This window comes from Amphiura filiformis, chromosome 9 (assembly GCF_039555335.1).
Source record: "Amphiura filiformis chromosome 9, Afil_fr2py, whole genome shotgun sequence".
Lineage (NCBI taxonomy): Eukaryota > Metazoa > Echinodermata > Ophiuroidea > Amphilepidida > Amphiuridae > Amphiura > Amphiura filiformis.
Window position 1 is genome coordinate 66,457,296 of NC_092636.1, and position 19,218 is coordinate 66,476,513.

General features: G+C 36.7%; 2 protein-coding genes across 2 annotated transcripts in view; one reads left to right on the plus strand and one right to left on the minus strand.

The window, feature by feature from the left end:
* LOC140160227 (uncharacterized) overlaps positions 1–4,093 on the plus strand; it is a 66,683-nt gene extending 62,590 nt beyond the window's left edge. Inside the window, 3 exon segments of the mRNA XM_072183504.1 lie at positions 14–349; positions 1,115–1,292; positions 3,244–4,093. Coding sequence (XP_072039605.1) covers positions 14–349; positions 1,115–1,292; positions 3,244–3,254 — 525 coding nt within the window. The 3' untranslated portion in view covers positions 3,255–4,093.
* A 5,629-nt stretch (positions 4,094–9,722) lies between these two features.
* Positions 9,723–17,731, minus strand: LOC140161344 (uncharacterized). Its single transcript, XM_072184826.1, has 4 exons — positions 17,407–17,731; positions 11,607–12,317; positions 11,109–11,391; positions 9,723–10,674 (listed from the first exon to the last, which is right to left on the minus strand). Exons 2-4 carry the CDS (start codon positions 12,230–12,232, stop codon positions 9,829–9,831), a joined length of 1,755 nt encoding a protein of 584 aa, XP_072040927.1. The 5' UTR covers positions 12,233–12,317; positions 17,407–17,731; the 3' UTR covers positions 9,723–9,828.
* Positions 17,732–19,218: the final 1,487 nt, after the last annotated feature.

Sequence of the window (19,218 nt, forward strand, 5' to 3'; positions counted from 1 at the left end):
TCTTCCATTGCAGCACCAAGTTGCAGAAAATGAAGCAGCTGCCAGCACTCCACAACCACAAGTAAATGGAGAAATAGAGGAAAGAGAAGAAGAAACACCAGTACCACAAGAAACAAACGAAGAAGCAGAAATCAAGGATGAAGAAGATGACAGTGGTACAGCTGCTAAAGAAACCAAAGAAGAGGAGGAGAAGGAGAAAGCAGATGGAAGCCCTTCATCATCAGATGGAAGCCCTTCATCATCAGATGGCTTGAGCCAAGGTGGTAATGGTGGTGGTGTTGATGCTAATGATAATAAAGTCACTATTGATGACCTACCAACCAAAGGAGTTATGACTAGTCTTTCACAGGTAGGTGATGGCGTACAAATTAAGTTGTACAGAGCTATAATAGATTCCATAATATATTAGAGTGCTGGAAAAGGGTTAAAGGGCGTTGGACCTCGGCAATTGCACTCAATAGGAATGAATTAAGTAGTATTGATCACATCACAGCATGCAGAACTACTATGGAATGTGGAGTAAATGAGTCCCTTATTGAAAAGGTAACCTGTACAAAAATACAGATAACTTTACAATGTGTTCCTGTTACCAATCCCTGTTACGATTTGTACCAAATTTAAATCTTAGTGACATGGAAATTATAATGCATTGTAACTTGGGATCAATTTTGAGACTTGCACATATTGTAAGTGTTAGTGAAACACACCCATGATCTATAATTCTTCATTAAAATGATGAGGATTTTTAAGATATTACATAATACCACAGAATTAAAGACAGAGAATCGGGACTCGACCGCCATCTTGATACAGGCATGGAGCAAAAATTTGGGGTATTCCGTTTCCCTCGGAATGCACTCGAGGCGTCATGCAAGCGCGACATGGGATAAGGGCGCATTTGAGAGACGCACTTGATGCACCAAGACACTTCAGATGAGACGCAAAATTGTTTTCGTTCGTCTCCGCGCACCATCGGCAAGGACTCAAATACCCCGAATTTTCTCCCCATAGCTGACGGCGCGATTGTATGTGGCGGTATAGGGAGTCCCGGTTCTCCTTCTCTAATTCTGTGCATAATGCTCAACCACTTCTCTTTTGTTGACCTTTATGACAGATTGATATTGAAATGAAGATGAGTGAGGAGCAAACCAATAACACAGCAGCCCAAGCAGCCCTAGACAATCTACCAGGAGGGGAAGCAGAATTAGCAGGAGATCCACAAGGTCTCAAAGAACCTGATACAACTACTCCCCCTGTACAAGATGGCATTGTGTCAGCTGCAGGAGATGTTGGTAAGTCCTTAGATTGACCTGGATATTGAATACTCGCACAGTTTTTTTTTAATTTTTAAGCATAAGATGGCAGTTTTTACCATTACGATAGATGCAGCAAAAAATGTCAAAAAAGAACAAAGCCTTGAGCAAAGCTAAACCTTTGAGCAAAAAATTGCAGCCAAAAACTGAAAACATAATTTCTGTTGCAACGCCAAACACTGAGAAAGACGTAGGACTATAAAATGTCCTACACCGTCTGCTTGAGTTTGCTTGTGCCTATAACATGCATAAAATTAATCTCTAGCATGTCCTGGAATTTGGTTGATACACAATACGATGAGCCTCCGCGGTTGCTAAGTAGAAGCTAAAATATGCAGTGCATTTTGAGTTTTGTTCACAAAAAACATGGAAATTCAGAACTCTTTTTAGAACTTTTGTTTTCAGGTAAAACCAGGGTTTTGTTTCCAGTACACTCACTCAAAAAGCAGTACACTAATTAGCGGGGCCTTGCAGCTTGCTGTGGATATCTTTACTGCATTTTTGTCTCGCCTGATAAGGCAGGAGACTATATAATCACTTTTCCGTATGTAGGGGCGTGTGTGTATGTGACAAATTTGGTTAAAGTTTGCCTTCCGCCTATTTTCTCGGAGATTATGAGTCGCACGTTCCTCAAACTTGGTGGGTGGGTGCATCTTGACCCGAGACAGAACCGGTTTGTATTGGTTAGTGCGTCAAGGTCACTGAGGTCATGTAGGGGTCATCTGAGGTCAAATTAGTAAAAACTGTCGTATGGGCATGAAACTTGGTTGGTACAGTCAACATTTAAAGCCAAATTTTGGAAGGTCATTTCAAGGTCACCAGGGGTCATCTGAGGTCAAATTAGTAAAACTGTCGTATGGGCATGAAACTTGGTGGGTACAGTCAACATTTAAAGCCCAATTTTGGAAGGTCATTTCAAGGTCACCAGGGGTCATCTGAGGTCAAATTTAGTACAAACTGTTGTACAGGCATGAAACTTGGTGGGTACAGTCAACATTTAAAGCCCAATTTTTGGAAGGTCATTTCGAGGTCACCAGGGGTCATCTGAGGTCAAATTAGTAAAAACTTTTGGTCGGGCATGAATCTTGGTGGGTACAGTCAACATTTAAAGCCAAATTTTTGGAAGGTCATTTCGAGGTCACCAGGGGTCATCTGAGGTCAAATTAGTAAAAAACTTGTACGGGCATGAAACCTGGTGGGTACAGTCAACATTTAAAGCCAAATTTTGAAAGGTCATTTCGAGGCCACCAGGGGTCATCTGAGGTCAAATTAGTAAAACCTGTTGCATGGGCATGAAACTTGATGGGTACGGTCACCATCAGCCAGATAATCGTGCCCAGCCGATAACCACCAAATTCATTTACCTCTACCAAAAGTAATTGCGAAAGCAGGCGAGACTCGTGGTTCGAGAACCGCCTTGTTAATGTAAAAAAATTGAAATCCAACGTAAAAATTGAGATATATTTAATTTTGAGAATGACAATTATACTTTATAGGTATAAAGGAACGTGTTTAGCCCATTTAGTTAAGTTTCAGGTGCACGTCCTATAACACAATGCATATATATGTAAACTTTCTTTATCTGTGTCAATAATATAATATTGATTTCAACGGAGTATTGAGCTGTATGGAAAAAAATATTTATAATACAGGGTGTTGACACTGTGCATCGCATATATTATTGTGTGTTTTTAAACACATCAATATTATCACACATGCGTGAAAATACAGTGGTGGCTAGAATGGTGATGACGACCCTTGAGATCAAAAATTAGACCGGCAAAAACAACTGCTGGTGGCGCATTGTATTGTGAATTACAAGAATTAAGATAACACATTGTTGTTGCAGCTAATTTGTGCATTTACTTCTGGATATGAAAGTAAGTATCATGTATGGTATTAATTGCACTCTTTTGCTCTTATCTTGCAGGATCAGAGTGAATCTTACCAATTCGGACTAATCCGGACCAAACCATCGAGGCAGTGCAGCACATGATGTGGTGATGCCCTCAAGAAAACATTAAAAACAAATAGATTGTACAGATTCCCCAGTACTTGAATAGTTATTATAGACAAGATTATTGTAGATTTTCTTTTGTAGTGTTTATATGTGGCCTTTCAAAGAAAGGTTTGTTTTTGATAATGATAATTAATTTAGATTTCATAGCAATACCATGTAGGTCCAACTTACAAAGACTTGGTACTACAGCATGTGAAGTCCCTCAATTTGTTGTTAGATGCCGAAAATTGGTGATGTTTTTGTATGTTTGATGAATTACTAGTCTTTGTGAGATCAGATCCTGCATAGCACAGATAGATAACAGGTGGAAACTTGATGCTAATGAAAATTGAGAATTGTATATGCGTAGGTCGGACTTGTATATTCTTTTAATGTGATACGATCTGGTCTATGAGGGCTGAAAGTGCCAAACTTGAAATTGAGGAAAGGCAAAATATGGAGTAAAAAACAATAAAATACATAAGATAATACACATCACGAAACTTCAGAACCTAGTATGCTAGACCTTAGTCTTCAGTATATGATAGCCTAATCTTTGTATTTAAGGTAATAATTATAGTAACTCAATTTACAAAAATGCCTCCTTTGGCCCCCATGGAGCAGATTGTGTCACAAAATAATGTACTTATCCACACTTGGCAAATAGGAGCTGGATTTAGAGAGCAACCCAAAAGATTAATGATGTCTCATAATAAAGAACAAAATTAGTTTTGTTAGGGGAGGGGGATTCAGAATTTTGATAACATTTTTCGTATGCTCTTCTAGATTGATGTTATTTTTACCCAGTTACGATACAGCCAGGGAGAGAATAGGTCAACTATGAAACAAAACAAGTTATGTTTGTAGGACATCAAAATTTTGGGTTGTTCCCTTATGTGCCTTGTATTTCTAGAATATCTTAAGGGAATTCATTTACAGAAATGAATTGAATAAAAGAATATTAATTCTGATAACACCTCTTTACTGCTAAGCAGTATGTTGTAACAATAAAACACTCGTTACTCCTGGGTTGAATGTCACTGTAGTGTGTTGGTATTCAATTTTTGGCATAAAACATATCTACTACAGAGGTAAGATCATTGCAGTGGGCAATTCCACTTGAAATCATACACCCCCTATGGAAGACATGACTTTACTCTCCCACACAATGGGTGTATTTCAAATGGGGTCACCGGTTCTGGTAACCCAATGTGGAAGAGGGTGTATAGATTTCAACTGTTATAGCGCATTATTCCAGTACTTCATGTACAGAGTTTGATATCTCCTATTCATATGTTTCCAAGTATGTCTCCCTACATTGCTACTACTGATTCTTGTGTATTCCTGACTGTATATAATCAATTGGATGTATATACTTGAAATATTTTGAAAATATGTGTTGAAATGTTTAAAAAGAAGTTGTGATATTATTATAAGCAGAATATTGTGTTGAATTTTCCTTTCTTCATGAAGGTTATTTCACTGGAAGAAAAACATGCCGTCCAAAAAGTTGTATAATATGTATAAACATTGGTAGCTTTAAGAAGAAGAAAAACATGAGGCCTATAATAAATAGAATGTATGCAGTGATTGTATTATATAGGAATAACATTCCATTTTGATGGGGATGTTTTGTAATTAAATTTTGAAGCTTGCTTCTAAGCTGATGTTAGAGATGTGGAGAAATATTTCGACGCATTGACTCTTAAATGTAGGTCAGGCAAGTGCCGCTAAGAATTGCAGAATTGACTTGAATTGATGATAATATGTCCATTTATGGACTAATTTAAAATCAGCCAGTACCAATGATAAATTTGTATAATTTGATATTCCACCTTGTGTAGATAGGATTTATCTAAATTTGCTCTTGAAATTGGATTTAAGAAAAGTTCTATGATGAGAACATGTGTTGTGTGTTATTAGTTAACTAATAATGATCTCCTATGCATTCCTGTATAGAGTACATTAAAGCTGAAGTGTTGATGTTAATTTAGTTTGTGACGTGTGTTCAAGTATTAGCATATTATTATCATTATTATTATTAACCTTGGAAGAAAAGGTTGATTTGTGAAGGAAACAAAATAATTACTGTCAAATGTAATTTTTTCAATTGAAATTTAAGAACTTTTTTGTTTTTGTAATAATAGCACAAATAAATTGTTTTGATTTGTAGGACATACTGTACAAAGAGATTAATAATGTTGAGTGAGTAGTCCAGCAAAACAGTGCCTTCTTGATAAAATCCTGTGACTAATTATCTCAAACTATAGCTCATATGTTAGTGTGTGTGTGTTTGTTTCAATTGCCATTTTGTATGCCAAGATCTAGTGCCATGCCATGTTATGTTAACTAACCAATTCCATTTTCGACACCCTTTATTTGAATATTGTTTAACACTTATGCTGGTTTCATACTTTCCTGCCGCTCTGAAGATGCTTTTGCTTCAAAGCGCAGTCGCACCAGAAATGCTAGCAGTGACCAGCGGCAAGCTGATATATCGATCACTCCACCGCTTTGCCCAAGCGGCAGCACTTCTGGGAGTTGAATTCAAGTCAACTCGGAGCGATGCCGCTCTGATGTATGAGAACAAAATACAATTTTGGAGCGGTGCTTGGCGGCAGTAGTGGCTTTCAGAGTCATGCCACTCAGCGGTGTGCCGCTCCGCTTGCAGACAAGTGCAAGTGGTATGATGAAGCGTCACGCCACTCAGCAGCAAGCGGCAGAAAGTATGAAACCAGCATTACAGTAGTACGAGTACTGCTAATATAAAGAGGTAGATTGTTGATTGCCTAATTGAATCATATCAATGAATAGCATTATCATGCATCAGTGGAAAGAGTGAGAATGTTTGTACTTGCTGAACAATTGTGATGAAATTGTGATGCAATGCATATACATGAGCTGGATAATTAGTTTTGCACAAGGATTTTAAATGACATGGTTGTGATGTACATGTAGATCTGGGACACACGTTTGACCAGGATACCTATACAACACAATTATGCCTTGATCATCATTCCATCATATTTTTTTTCTGAATTCTATTTTCTTTTTCTATTTTGTATAGTAAAGGCAATATTATGTGTACACTTTTTGTAGATTTTTTGAGAAAGCTGTTTCCAAAGGAGCCAGAGCAGTATTTTGTTTGTTTTTCTGTTTTTAGTTCAACAATGTAAACCTGAAAAGAAATCCATGTTTCCTGATGTAAAATTGTTCACGCTATGGGATGTATACGCTGGCGAAGTTACGTAATAATCGGATTAACTACCATAGCAATAGGTCAAAACAATTTTTGAATATACCGTGCTGCACTGATATGTTCACGCAATACCTCTGCATTGAACCATATCATGCTGATCACTTGCACCTGTAAGATTAGTATCTTTGAAAAGACCAGTATTGTATTCAATCTATGATTGCAGACATACACAGGTGATTAGTTCAACATGCTTGTAGTGCAGGGCGATATGTTCAAAATTGTTTTGACCTATTGCTATGGTAGTTAATCCGATTTAATTACGTAACTTAGCCAGCGTATAGAACCACAATCAAAATTATCACAAAACAAAGTCAGTGGGTTGGTAACAGGTGCGCAAACCAAGCATGAACCAGTAACTAAGGTATGACCTACTAATATGCTTGTGTAGGAACTTCAACCTTGATATTACTTGTGAGCAATCAAAACTTACATTAATGGAAGTTATTTTGAAACTACCAGATTGGTACCAGGTGTCGCTATACGTTTTGTGAATAAAACATGGATATCAAGGGTCTACCTCACCTCACCATGACCCCACCATGAACCAGGGAACACTTTGTAAACATCAAAAGACTCTTTACCAATACTAAGATACTGATGTCCTGTCAGAGAAAGGGTTATCAAAGTTTTCAACTGCCATAGTAGCTTGCAAATTCCATTGAAATTTTGTTTTGAAATACTGAACTATTTTTGAGGGGATTAAAAAATATTATCCTGTTTTGCCAAATTAAACATAGCTAAATCCTAATCTTTTAGTTTTAACTGGCAATAAAGTCAAATTTTAATACTTGGCCAATTTTTAGAAATACATTGTAAGTGCCAAAAACATGCATTTTAGGGAGATTTTTGTATGCTGTGACCCGAGACTAGGTAAAATAGTCTTAGCTGTGACAATAAAGCCCAAAGACTTGTTCAAATTTTTAGAAAACACATCTTCTAATCTCTCCATAACCAATTATCAAAAATAACAAAAGAGTGGTCATGGACAAGCATGATGTCTGTGTGAATACGATTTCTTGCAGATTTAGTCATTTGGCAAAGAAATGTGTATTCCCGGGTTATCAACAGCTCAACATTACAATACGATGGTATATGTGAGCACCGCTGTAATTATAAATGCGTTAACTTACAAATTCAATGTCTGATTCAACTATATCTGTTGAATCATACTACATGTATAAAAAGAGGATGCTAAAATCACAAATACCCCTTGAATCCCCCCATGAAATGTATATGTAAGCTTTGAATGAACTAACAGGCATTCACAGATAACTTCATGATAACAGGTGAATTCATATCAATGTAAATCTAGCAATGTAATAAATAGTTAGACAAATGTAAGTCATGATTAGGGAGAAATGATAATGTGTGCTATATACTTAATTAGTATAATGTGGCCTTATTTATGAAAAAATGAGTACCAAAATGATTATTCAAAGTTTGTAATATTTTGGTGTAGAAGACATTTGTGTGAATTTGAGTTAGTAAGTTACTATGTGAAAGTTGCAATAATTTGAGTGTTTTAGTTTATTTATACTTCAGTTCCAAACTTGGAAGAGATAATTTATGATAACTCCTCCTCTAACCAGGGCCAACATGAAAAGATGTGATAATTTCTTTGTGTAGCTCACAGATTTTTGGCTTTACGGTGAGCGCTGTTACAAATGCAGTCTCATCTGCCTAAATGTATTCCAAAGTTTGGCTATTTCATTTTGAATTGACACATTTTTCAGATAAAAAAATGTTATCAATATTAACCTTTCAAAACAGTTTTTGGTTTTAAGATTCCCTCCATACACACAGACATTTTAATTATGAAAGTTTTTGTTTTTTCCTTACATATGACAAACCAATTCCCTTCCTATGAGTATAAAGAATATATTCAACCAAGCAATTGCCAAATCACAACATTAGCATGTACATTTAACATTTGTACAATGTAAGGTAAATCTGTTGAACGCAAGATGTCCTGTGAATTTGTATTGTTATATGAAGCTTTATCCACAAGGTGCAAAGAGGATACGAAATGGTTTTGAATATCTGAAATTCTAACATATCTTGGTCGATTTGAAATTGACCAGCCCTTACAAAGCAATAAGACTGTCAATAGTTGTTCTGTTTTCAATGTAATTAAAAAACGCACCTGATTTATCTATGAAACTTGAGGGAGTGCTGTTAAATCTTTGGTTTAGTGACCATTTGGAAGTAGAAACCATATCTTTGTGTACAACCAATACTTGATACCATCAATTCTCAATCACTTCATAAAGGGTGTGTGATTTTCATGTTTGAAAATATTTATCAGAACTATATCTGAATAATAAAAGAGTCTGATGAAGTTAATAATGTGTGCAGTTTCTCTTTGTTTTACGTTCGTGTTGGATATTTCAAGAAGCAAGTCAAAGACAAGTTGACGGTGGTATCACATCTTTATTACATGTATAATCGAGGCAAGTGAGCATGGTTAACAAACATGTTGGGCAAATGAAGTTAATGAACTCAGCACAATTTCCGAGGTCAAAAGCTCCAAGCTCATTTTATTTTTCCTGGTGATCGTTAATCATCTGAGAAGTCAAAATTGTGCCCTTTACAATTTTGCACAAATTTACGGTTTTAAAGAAATCACAGAGGTCCCATAAACTCCATAATATCCACTAAAATATACACAGCATAATCGGTCTTGGGGCTTCTCGATGTGTGGAGTGGCCGCTCGAATGGGGCCATAAGCTCGAAATTTCAGGTCGTGAGACTTGAAGCCATACTGTGTGATTTGCCCCATAGCGGCGTCCTCAATTTGTTCTCGAATTTCTACGTTTTGCATGACTGTAATCATGGTAATGCCCAATGGTGTACTAAAACACTGTCCATGTGAAAGACTAAGCCTGAAGTGCTTAGTTTTTTTATATATTTATTCACCCATTCCCCCTTAGAACTCTACAGTTAGCGGCTAAGTGGTTTTCATTTAAACTCATTTCGCCTTAAAATGGTCAGAAAATATTATGTAACAATTTTTGGCAAAGAAAAACAAAATTAAAATTTGACCAAAATCATACATTCGTATGCAGACAAGGCAACTTAATAGTCGTGCAACCCTTAATATAACAGTAACGACCCTAACCAGGCACATGGATGTATAAGCATTATTTTTTGCGCTCGGCACAGATGTTGGAGCGTATCGTCCACGTACCGTAGCCTTTACGTTGACCACTGATATCGCGTTGATAGAATCAATCATCATGTCTGAGCAATTGAACAGTCTACTTCCCAGACACGACTGATTGTTTTCTCGAGTTGGAATCGGAAGAATTTGATGCATGATGAGAATTTGAGATCGCACTTGACTGCCGCCGCAATGACGGTAAAGGACTTGAGGAATACGGACTCCCAACTGGTACCGGACTTGCAAACATGCCGTGTGGGTTAGTTAGAAAGTGAGATTCTCCCTGATATTCCTTCTCAAGATATTCCATCTTAGTTGGTGAGTCTACGATTCTCCCACCGCTGACACTAGGAGGGACTGGGAATGAATTGAATTGTCCTGTGAGATTGTGGCTAACTAGCCCACGACAAATACGCATTTTGTAATGTTTATTTCCAGTGTCCCTAGTATACACATGAGTCGTAGAACCTGTTCGTCTCAAGGGCTCGCCAACTTGAAGAGTTCCTGTAGACTCTAAACCATCAATCCATTTGATATCTTCCCCGATATTTGAATCGATGTTATCCAAGACGGATATTTTATCCAGCACAGCAAACTGGCGTGACGTTGTCATAGGCCGTGATTTGGGTATTGAAGTACTAGCACGACTTTTAGTAGTTAATCGACTCTTTGAACCAGTTCGAACACTCGCTGCCGATTTAGCTATCCGTACCGATTTCACTGATGTAGTTTTAACGGTAGCAGCCTTTTGATTTGTGTTGTTTATTTCCGGAAGTTCAAGTCTAAGTTCAGATGAAACTTTAGGTGTTTTCTGAGCTGATTTTGGAGGAGCTTGTTGGATCATGTTTTGTGGATAATCCCGAGGTCCATCGTGAGATGAAATAACCGCCTTCCTGCATATCATCGGTTCGAAGTACACGTTGGTATCGTATCCCTTCCAGGCCTGCCAAATGAAAAATACACGATTATTTAATAAACTGGTTACTGCTTTTCTCGGTGGCTTGACCAAACTCATGGAGGACAAAAGCAGTGACCAAGAGGACAAATTCTGGACATCCTCCCTGAACACTTTTGCACCTGACCCCCGGGCACCTGACGTTTTGCTGTTTGAACGTATCATTAAATACAGTGACGCCAGAACTGATGGGGGGGGTCCACCAGGGCCGGGCCAAGTACCTTAAGGCCCAAATAATATCGGCATCATACAGATATCCCTTCAATATTTAAAATCTTCCTGAGCCTATAAATGATCAATGAGAATGTAATTGAAATCTTAAGCAAGTTATTGGATTGAAGTCCCAAGTCATTTATATGATCTGAATTTAAATACTCGATTTCATGATTTGAAACTTGGACAAGCTTCGTTTCAATTCTTACCTTGATGGGCGGAACAGGATGGATCCTCTTCTGTAGAACATAGAAAGAACAGTTAGCTCTATTTGCTAATGGTGGTTCCTGTATTCGTGCAATCACTGTCGACAAGGGATAGATCGGCAAACCTTTGGTGGATAGTTTACTACTCGCTATACTCCCAGCTTTAGAAGCATTGCTTAAGTTGGATTTGATGGTGGTTTGCGATTGGGTGTAGTGAGTCATACTACTACGATTACGCATCACGGATATGGCATGTTCGTAGATATCCTCACGCTGATCATCCAGGCTGTTTGAAATTAAAAGAAAGAATAAATAAATTAAGGATGCATGGAGGATGAATGGTGTATGCTAGGACATGAACCTCAAAGTTGATATCAATAGAGACAAAATTGCAACTCTTCGAGTCTTTCAATTCTGTGAGTTAGGTCTTCATGCTTTACGGCAAAATCTCACTAAAATGGTGAGAAAAAAACATCTTAAAAAGCAAGCATTTACTCTTACCCCTTTCTGACTCCTTGGTATTCCGTTACTATAGTTACCGGTGTGTTTGTAGTTTGAGCACGTCCTTCATAATCCACTTCTACATCAAAATTAGACATCTGATCATCACTTGCTTTATTCATAGTAACTCTTGCTATCTCATCATCAACATCCGCATCATCGAGATTGGCCGGATGGATAGAGAAAGTTACACTCTTGGTTGTTCCCATGACAACGCTTTGAGTTTCATCATCATCATCATCATCTCCATTGGTGCCATCCTTTTCCACCTGCGGGATGTTGATATCAATGGATTGAGTTGTAAATTTATTCTTCGTGACGTCTTCACTTTGCTCCTTTCTAGGCGTGGTATCTTTTCTTGTTTTTTCATCCGTCTCATTACCACCACCACCACCACCACCACCATCATCATCTGTTCTAGTTGAGTTAATTTCATCAACCTCTGTGAGGCTTTGTTCATCCACTTTTTCTTGGTGCGGATTTCCTTGCATTTTCGTGTTTGCTCCATCTTGATTTAGTCTTTCTTGAGGTATGTCCTCCCGATTTGGAACATCACCTCCTACATCCCTATCATCCTCCCCACTCTTATCCATCTCCTCGATCTGAACTCGCCTTTCTATCGCCATGAGATCAAGATGCAGATACTTGTCGGAATTATGTCACTAAAAGTTTTTCATGTTTTGCATCTTAAATCGGTTTCTTCTTGTCTACCTGTAAGGAAAATAAAATAAAATTTACTGATTTATAAATGTCACAATGACCAACGGAGGCGTAGTATATCATGCAGGCCCCCTTATATAGGTTATGCTGCGTCAAAAAGTCAGAACTGTCAAAATTCCAGAATTTCACAATTAGGCCTACAGAATAATTTTGATAGTTCCTGGTTGTTGACGCAGCTTATCAAAAAGTAGCAACTGTCAAATTTGAGAGTTGGTCGGAATTGACCGGAATTTTGCTGTCAAAATTTGGGAACAATTTGAAAAAACTAGATAAATTGATGACTAAAGCAATTATTAAATAATAAATATTTATTTCAAATAAATGGACCAATATCTTTAGGCCAATTTTGATGCTATCAAATTAAGATACAGATCGCTTTTAGGGGATAGTGTTTCGGTGCGCTGCAACACATTTAATACTATCCAAGGGAAGGGGGGGGGCAATTCGTGAATACCCATCAAGAGCTATCAAGTTTAATATATACCTGCAAAGTGTTTAAAATACTTTCATTTTTATGCTTGCTTGATGCTCGGGGGCACTCAACTTTAGATGTCTGAGGGGGAATGTACCCGCCCCAGAAGTTGAGAAACTTTTGCAAAATGAAGACCTAATTGAAGCCATTTGGTGGACCATTTTGTCACTATTATTGTGTAAAATTTTAGTTTGAAAAAGCGAAAAATAAAATTTTCGAAATGACACTACAGGCAAATTGAAGGCACCTTTCCCCCTGTTATTGTATAAATTATTGGTTTAAACATCAAGCCAGGGGCGTGAAATACAGAAGCGAAAACGGGCAGTTGTTTATATACGCAGGGGTGTCTGACATGTCTGAGGGGGGATGTGCCCCCCAGAAGTGAGAAACGTTTGGAAAATGAAGACACAATTAAAGCCATCTGGTAGACCATTTTGTCACTATTATTGTGTAAAATTTTAGTTTGAAAAAGCCTAAAATTTGCGAAAACGGACGGCCCAGTTGAAGCCATTCGTGGACAAGTTTTGACTTTTATTGTCTATACCCAATAAAGTTGCGCCACGAAGAAGTTGAGAAACATTTGCAAAATGAAGACCATTTGGTGGACCATTTTGTCACCGAAATGACACTACGCCTACGGGCCAATTGAAGCCACTTTTCACTGTTATTGTATGAATTATTGGTTTAAGGATGTCCCCCCTCAGAAGTTTGGACATTTCTGAGGGGGGACATCTGGTGCATCATTTTTGCATAATATGTCATTGCTTTTTAAAGGTGGGTAACCTGATTGACAATCTCATCCCCCACTTTACCTCATCAAATATTAAATGCTGATTTTTTGTATCAGATGAAAGCTCATATTTTTCTCATAAACATATTGAAATTTGGCGTTCCAAATATATTTCCGAAGAAATCATCAAAAAACTGCCGAATTAGTCTCAAATATGGTATACCACATTTGAGACTAATTAGGCAGTTTTTTGATGATATCTTCGGTATACACTTGGAACTTCTAATTTCAATATGCATATGTTTATGAGAAAAATATGGCCTTTCACTTGAAATCAATATACCGTAAACGTTCGCCTAATGGCGCTATGGAGTTCTTGGAAATGAGAGAGCGCCATCCCTGTAAAAGCCGACTATTATCACTGATCATTAAGGGTACGTGTAGTTAAAGGGTGAAACCTATCGACACATACAATTATGAACAAGATCGAACAAACTTGTTCATGATAATGCGGTAATCATTCACCTGATATGTTGTGGCCCAGTGAGCAGAGCATCAGACTATAGTGCGAGGATAAAGAGAACTTGTGGAGAAGATTGATGGTTCGAATCTCATGCAGTAATTTCTGACAAACTATGATGTCTGTCAATGTTCTTTTTCTGATTTGAGAAATTTTATTCTCTATTTTCTTGATTTTATCTTTAACATTGTTTATATAATTTTATTATTTTATCTTGTATGTGTCTTTTTCATGATTCTCTGTTTTTATCGTTTCATTTTAGAGTAACTCAATCCATTCAATCAAATATTGTAATGAACCTATTTGATTGTATACACCAATCCGAGAAGCGTTCACTGTATTTGGCCCTCTATTGACGGCAACACAGATGTACCAGAGCGGGAGATTTAATTCGTAATTCAATACTCATGATTGTGTATTGAATATCACTGTTGTGTACAATTCCCGGGTACAATTTTGTATAGCACACAATAAATAATGGATGGAACCCCCGACCTCAGGACACCGCAGTTTTACATCAGGGGACACCGCAGTAATGGCGAAGTCGGATAGGTGTATAGGCATTTGTTATGTGTGTGAGACGAACTGTCGCGTGCGACAAGTCTTTAAATTCGCAAGTGTCCTTGCCTATGCATCAGTGGTCATAAGAGGTATATCATTTTTATTCGAAAGGGGGTCCCAAATATGTGGGGTCATAAAGTCTTGGAAAGAATAATAGGAGGGGTCATAAAATGTTTTATGACCAAAATGTAGGAGTCACACGATGACCACAGAAAGTGTGTTATTTTATTCAAAAGACTGATTTCAATACAATTTTGGGGTTTGGGATCATAAAATTTTTTTTTTTTTTTTAGGGGGTGCGCAATTTTATTGACGCAGACTTTTTGTAAATTTGGGACCCCCTTCCGAAAAAAAATGATAGCCCTCTAAGAGGATTCAAAAGATAACCTCTGCCCCAATAATCCCTAGCTATATTTGTTTGAAACTGTTCCTCGGAGGATGTATCATAATAGGCTCAGTCTTCAAATGATATAAATAAAATTTGAATGAGTGAACGAACAAAATCATACAACGACCAACTGAATAGAGGCTGTGCATATGACGTATCATCCCGTAAATATGGCGGACTACTCAAATGCATTCAACAAAAGCATGATTGCATCTACCGCGACAGTTCGTTTCACACACATAATAAAATGCACTACGATATGTTGATGAGAACATTTGATTGAATGGACTGCACTGCGCCCTGATTACGGGGAAGAAATCGGTTCAAATCCTTTGTTTGGAGCCAATCGATAAACGCAAGGCCTCTATTAGCTATCATTGAATACTGGCTAGGATTCCACAACACAATGAGAACATGTTATAAGGCGCTTTGGAAGGCACACAATACCCCAATGGCTTTCCATATTATGTGCACTCAACAACTCATTCAGTATCGAAGCCCGGTATCGAAGTTACGTAATGTTACTATGTCAACGGGATCACGCGCTTAAGTACCACGATCGAAACAATCAGTACACAAAAAAGGCATACCAAAATAGCGTGATCGTAATGATCGCCATACAAACAGTGCTTGTTTCCGATACCATCACGGAGTTACGTAACTACTTCGTGGTCTGATAGTTATATGAACAATGGTCTGATCTACTTGGGTTCGATTCTTTTAAGAAAAGAAAAAATAGCTGATCATTTATAATGCATAAATGAATAAAGTAATGTAGATACAATTTGAAACATTGAGGCCGTTCTATTTTTCAAAGGTCATTTAACTGTTAAATGTAGTGGAATATATCACGCATTGATAGGTAGCAGGTGAAGCAAATTTTGTCAGCGGTTTTTGTTGCCGTTTGTTCGCAGTGCCTATTTATCTATAAAAAAAAAAAAAAAATAAATTAAAAAAATTCACAATATTCGTTAGTAAAATGGGGACAAAATCCAAAAACATTCCTTGTCCCTTCTTCACATTTAAGTGGGGCAGAAATCAAGATTCGAACAAGTACCATTCACCATTCAAGGCGCACCCTCTACCGACTGAGCAAACGGGTCAGACAATAGAAGGGTGTAATTTTGAACTGAAGAATATTCAAAAATATAAAGAAATTACAATGTTATAAAAAGATTTACCAAAATGAGTGAGGTATAACGTATGAATCGATTTACAAATTAAGTCCAATGGCACTTTGAGAAAGAATACCTGAAGAAACCTCAAAACATTTGCTGCTCTAGCAACTAACCTAGTGACCTAAAGTATTGGGTCATGTCACGATATTTTTTTTCTTATGCATTATGTCCAGGTTGCTCAATTTAACATACACGTATCCTTAATGCTGTTGAGATTTTACAAGGATGGCGCTCTCACATTTCTAAGAATCCAAAAGCGCCATTAGGCGAACGTTTACGGTATTACATGATCATGATGAATTAGTCACATGTACAAAAAACATTTACATGTTCTTTTTGCATAAGTGCTTGAAAGGGATGACATTTTATATTATACGCAAGTTTAAAAGAATTAAATTTTCCAAATATATCAGGTCACCTTCTAAGTGTGCTGAGGCTTGTGGATCAACGTCGAGGCATAATAATTTTGTGCTTGTGCGTAGCGCACTATAAATCACTCTTCCCTGGGAAATCACTGCGCTTTTTTATTTTTATACTTTTGGTGACAAAATGTGACAAATATACTATATTTGCATCATGAGTCTGACTATCTCAACATCATATCGGACTGATCGAAAGTTTAGTGGTTTGATGATGGAAATTAAAGTATAGTTCTGAATTTTGACACCATAAGGCCAAAAAATAAATTGTTTGCTTGTCCATAGATCACATTCACAGAAGTTTTGTCTGTCGGTCGGTAAAAGTTTTTTTTTTATATCTTTATACCGAAAGTATATTAATGTAAAACACTCACTGACCACATAATTTCCACCAAAGACAAAATCAAAGTTATAACCCAATTTTATTTGCACATGTACATGTCTGGCAATGCTACATTTTTATATTAAAAGTTCAACAATGTTAAGTTTTACGCTGAGGATGATAACTAAATATCGGAACCCATAGCCAGTAGACTAGACAGGGGAAAACATGCAGGAAATCGTATTTTACAACATTTCTTTTATATCTTCAGTTTTTAGACGAAAAGTTCATGACTTTTGAGGGGGGGGGGATTGTAGAAAAAAAAACCAATTTTACAGTCATGACAGTCGGGACTGCCGAGACGGTCAGTCTCATATCTGACGAGGACAATCAAACAACATTTTTTTGCCTTTAATAGTTGAATATTGCTTATATGTTATTCTTTCATTTTAGCATAGTTACACAGTTCGCCTAAAAATATTTAACTTACCATCAATTCCGTTTCAAATTTCCACAGCTGTTTGACGCAGTGTATTTCACATGAGTTCTGTTGAACAACATTCCAACTTTTATGAAGACATTTTCATTATTTTCTTCTCTATACCAATATTTTTCCATCTATATTTGCTTTATTTGTCCTTTCAACACAGAAGCTTCATGTCAAGAGCCAATGTTGAAGCAAATCCGTTGTTCAGACCAATGACTGTACTAACACGTATTCAACAAATTCAATATGGATAATGGAATCAATAATATTTTATTTCATTGATGACGAGTGAAATGGTATATAATAGAAAAATGTATTTGCCTACCACTAAATGGGGTGAGTACATATGGGACATTCCCTGTGTGGCGTCTATGCCCTAATGCCCGTTGCTATGGTAGATAAATTGATGGGTCATGAAAGGGCATAGCGGATTGTCGATTTTCTACAGAGGGGTTTCACAAGAACTTTGGAGTTGAATTCATCAATATTTTGTGAATTACGATTACAAAATTTTGGCCTATCAGGTATGAAAATGGATTGAAATTGAAATCTTTGTACTTTTAATCATTTAAAAAAGATGTAGGGCCTAGGTCGACTTTGTAAGTGTTAACAAAATCATGTTTGTTGGTTATTTATTTATTTATTTATTTATTTATTTATTTATTTATTTATTTATTTATTTATTTATTTATTTATTTATTTATTTATTTATTTTATTTATTTATTTATTTATTTATTTATTTATTTATTTATTTATTTATCTATTTATTTATTTATTTATTTATTTATTTATTTATTTATTTATTTATTTATTTATTTATTTATTTATTTATTTATTTATTTATTTATTTATTTATTTATTTATTTATTTATTTATTTATTTATTCCACGTAGGCATATATTGAAGGAGATCCTAAGGGACTGTGCAATAATTATGAGCCCTGGGGAGAGGGTAAAATTGGGGGGGGTGACATTTTGGCGAGCCGAAAGGGGGGCAAGCTTAGAGGGGGGCAAGCAATTTTTGGCACACATTCAGGGGCGCCTTTTTATTTAAACGCTCTTATAAGGCTTCAGTACGGAAACGTTTTATATGCAAATTTTCCCTGTTCGCTGCGCTCGCAACATAATTATATCCAGACCATTTAAAGTTTGCAAATTGGGATCCCAAAAAGTTGGCATGTTCAAGGGGGGGGGGCAAAGATTTATTGGCGGGTCGAGAGGGGGGCAAGCGATTTTTGGCGAGCCGTTCAGAAATTTTACCCGGGGGGCTCATAATTATTGCACAGCCCCTAAAACATGTGAAAACTTTTACAATTTTTTCCAATATACGATATTACTGAAATCAATTATAATTTAAAGGTGGACTGTATGTTTTTACTGCAGCCACATGCAGCGAATGCTGGTCTTTTGGGAAACTTCTTGTATATCTTCAATACGAAAGGTCAAAACGTTCATGTGATGGTCGGCTTTTCATCCAGATACATACACTTTAATACATAGCATTAGATTTATAAAGTCTACCTAGTGAGGACTGTTAAATGTCAAAATTTTTTAATCATTTGCCATATAATTTTTTTTTATTTATATCTCGAATTTCAAAAAATCTAAATCATTTGATATCAGAAGGGTGACATTCCTCGTATTCAGAATGCAATTTGGTGTGTCCAAAATACTATGAAAAGGTGGGTTACAAAGCTCTTAATGTAAAAGCATGAAAATATCACTCTCCAAAAGAGTAAGAAGAGTGAAAATCACTCCTAAAAGAGTGAAAACCAATCTTTTAAGGTATTATATAAGGGATATATTAACTCGAAA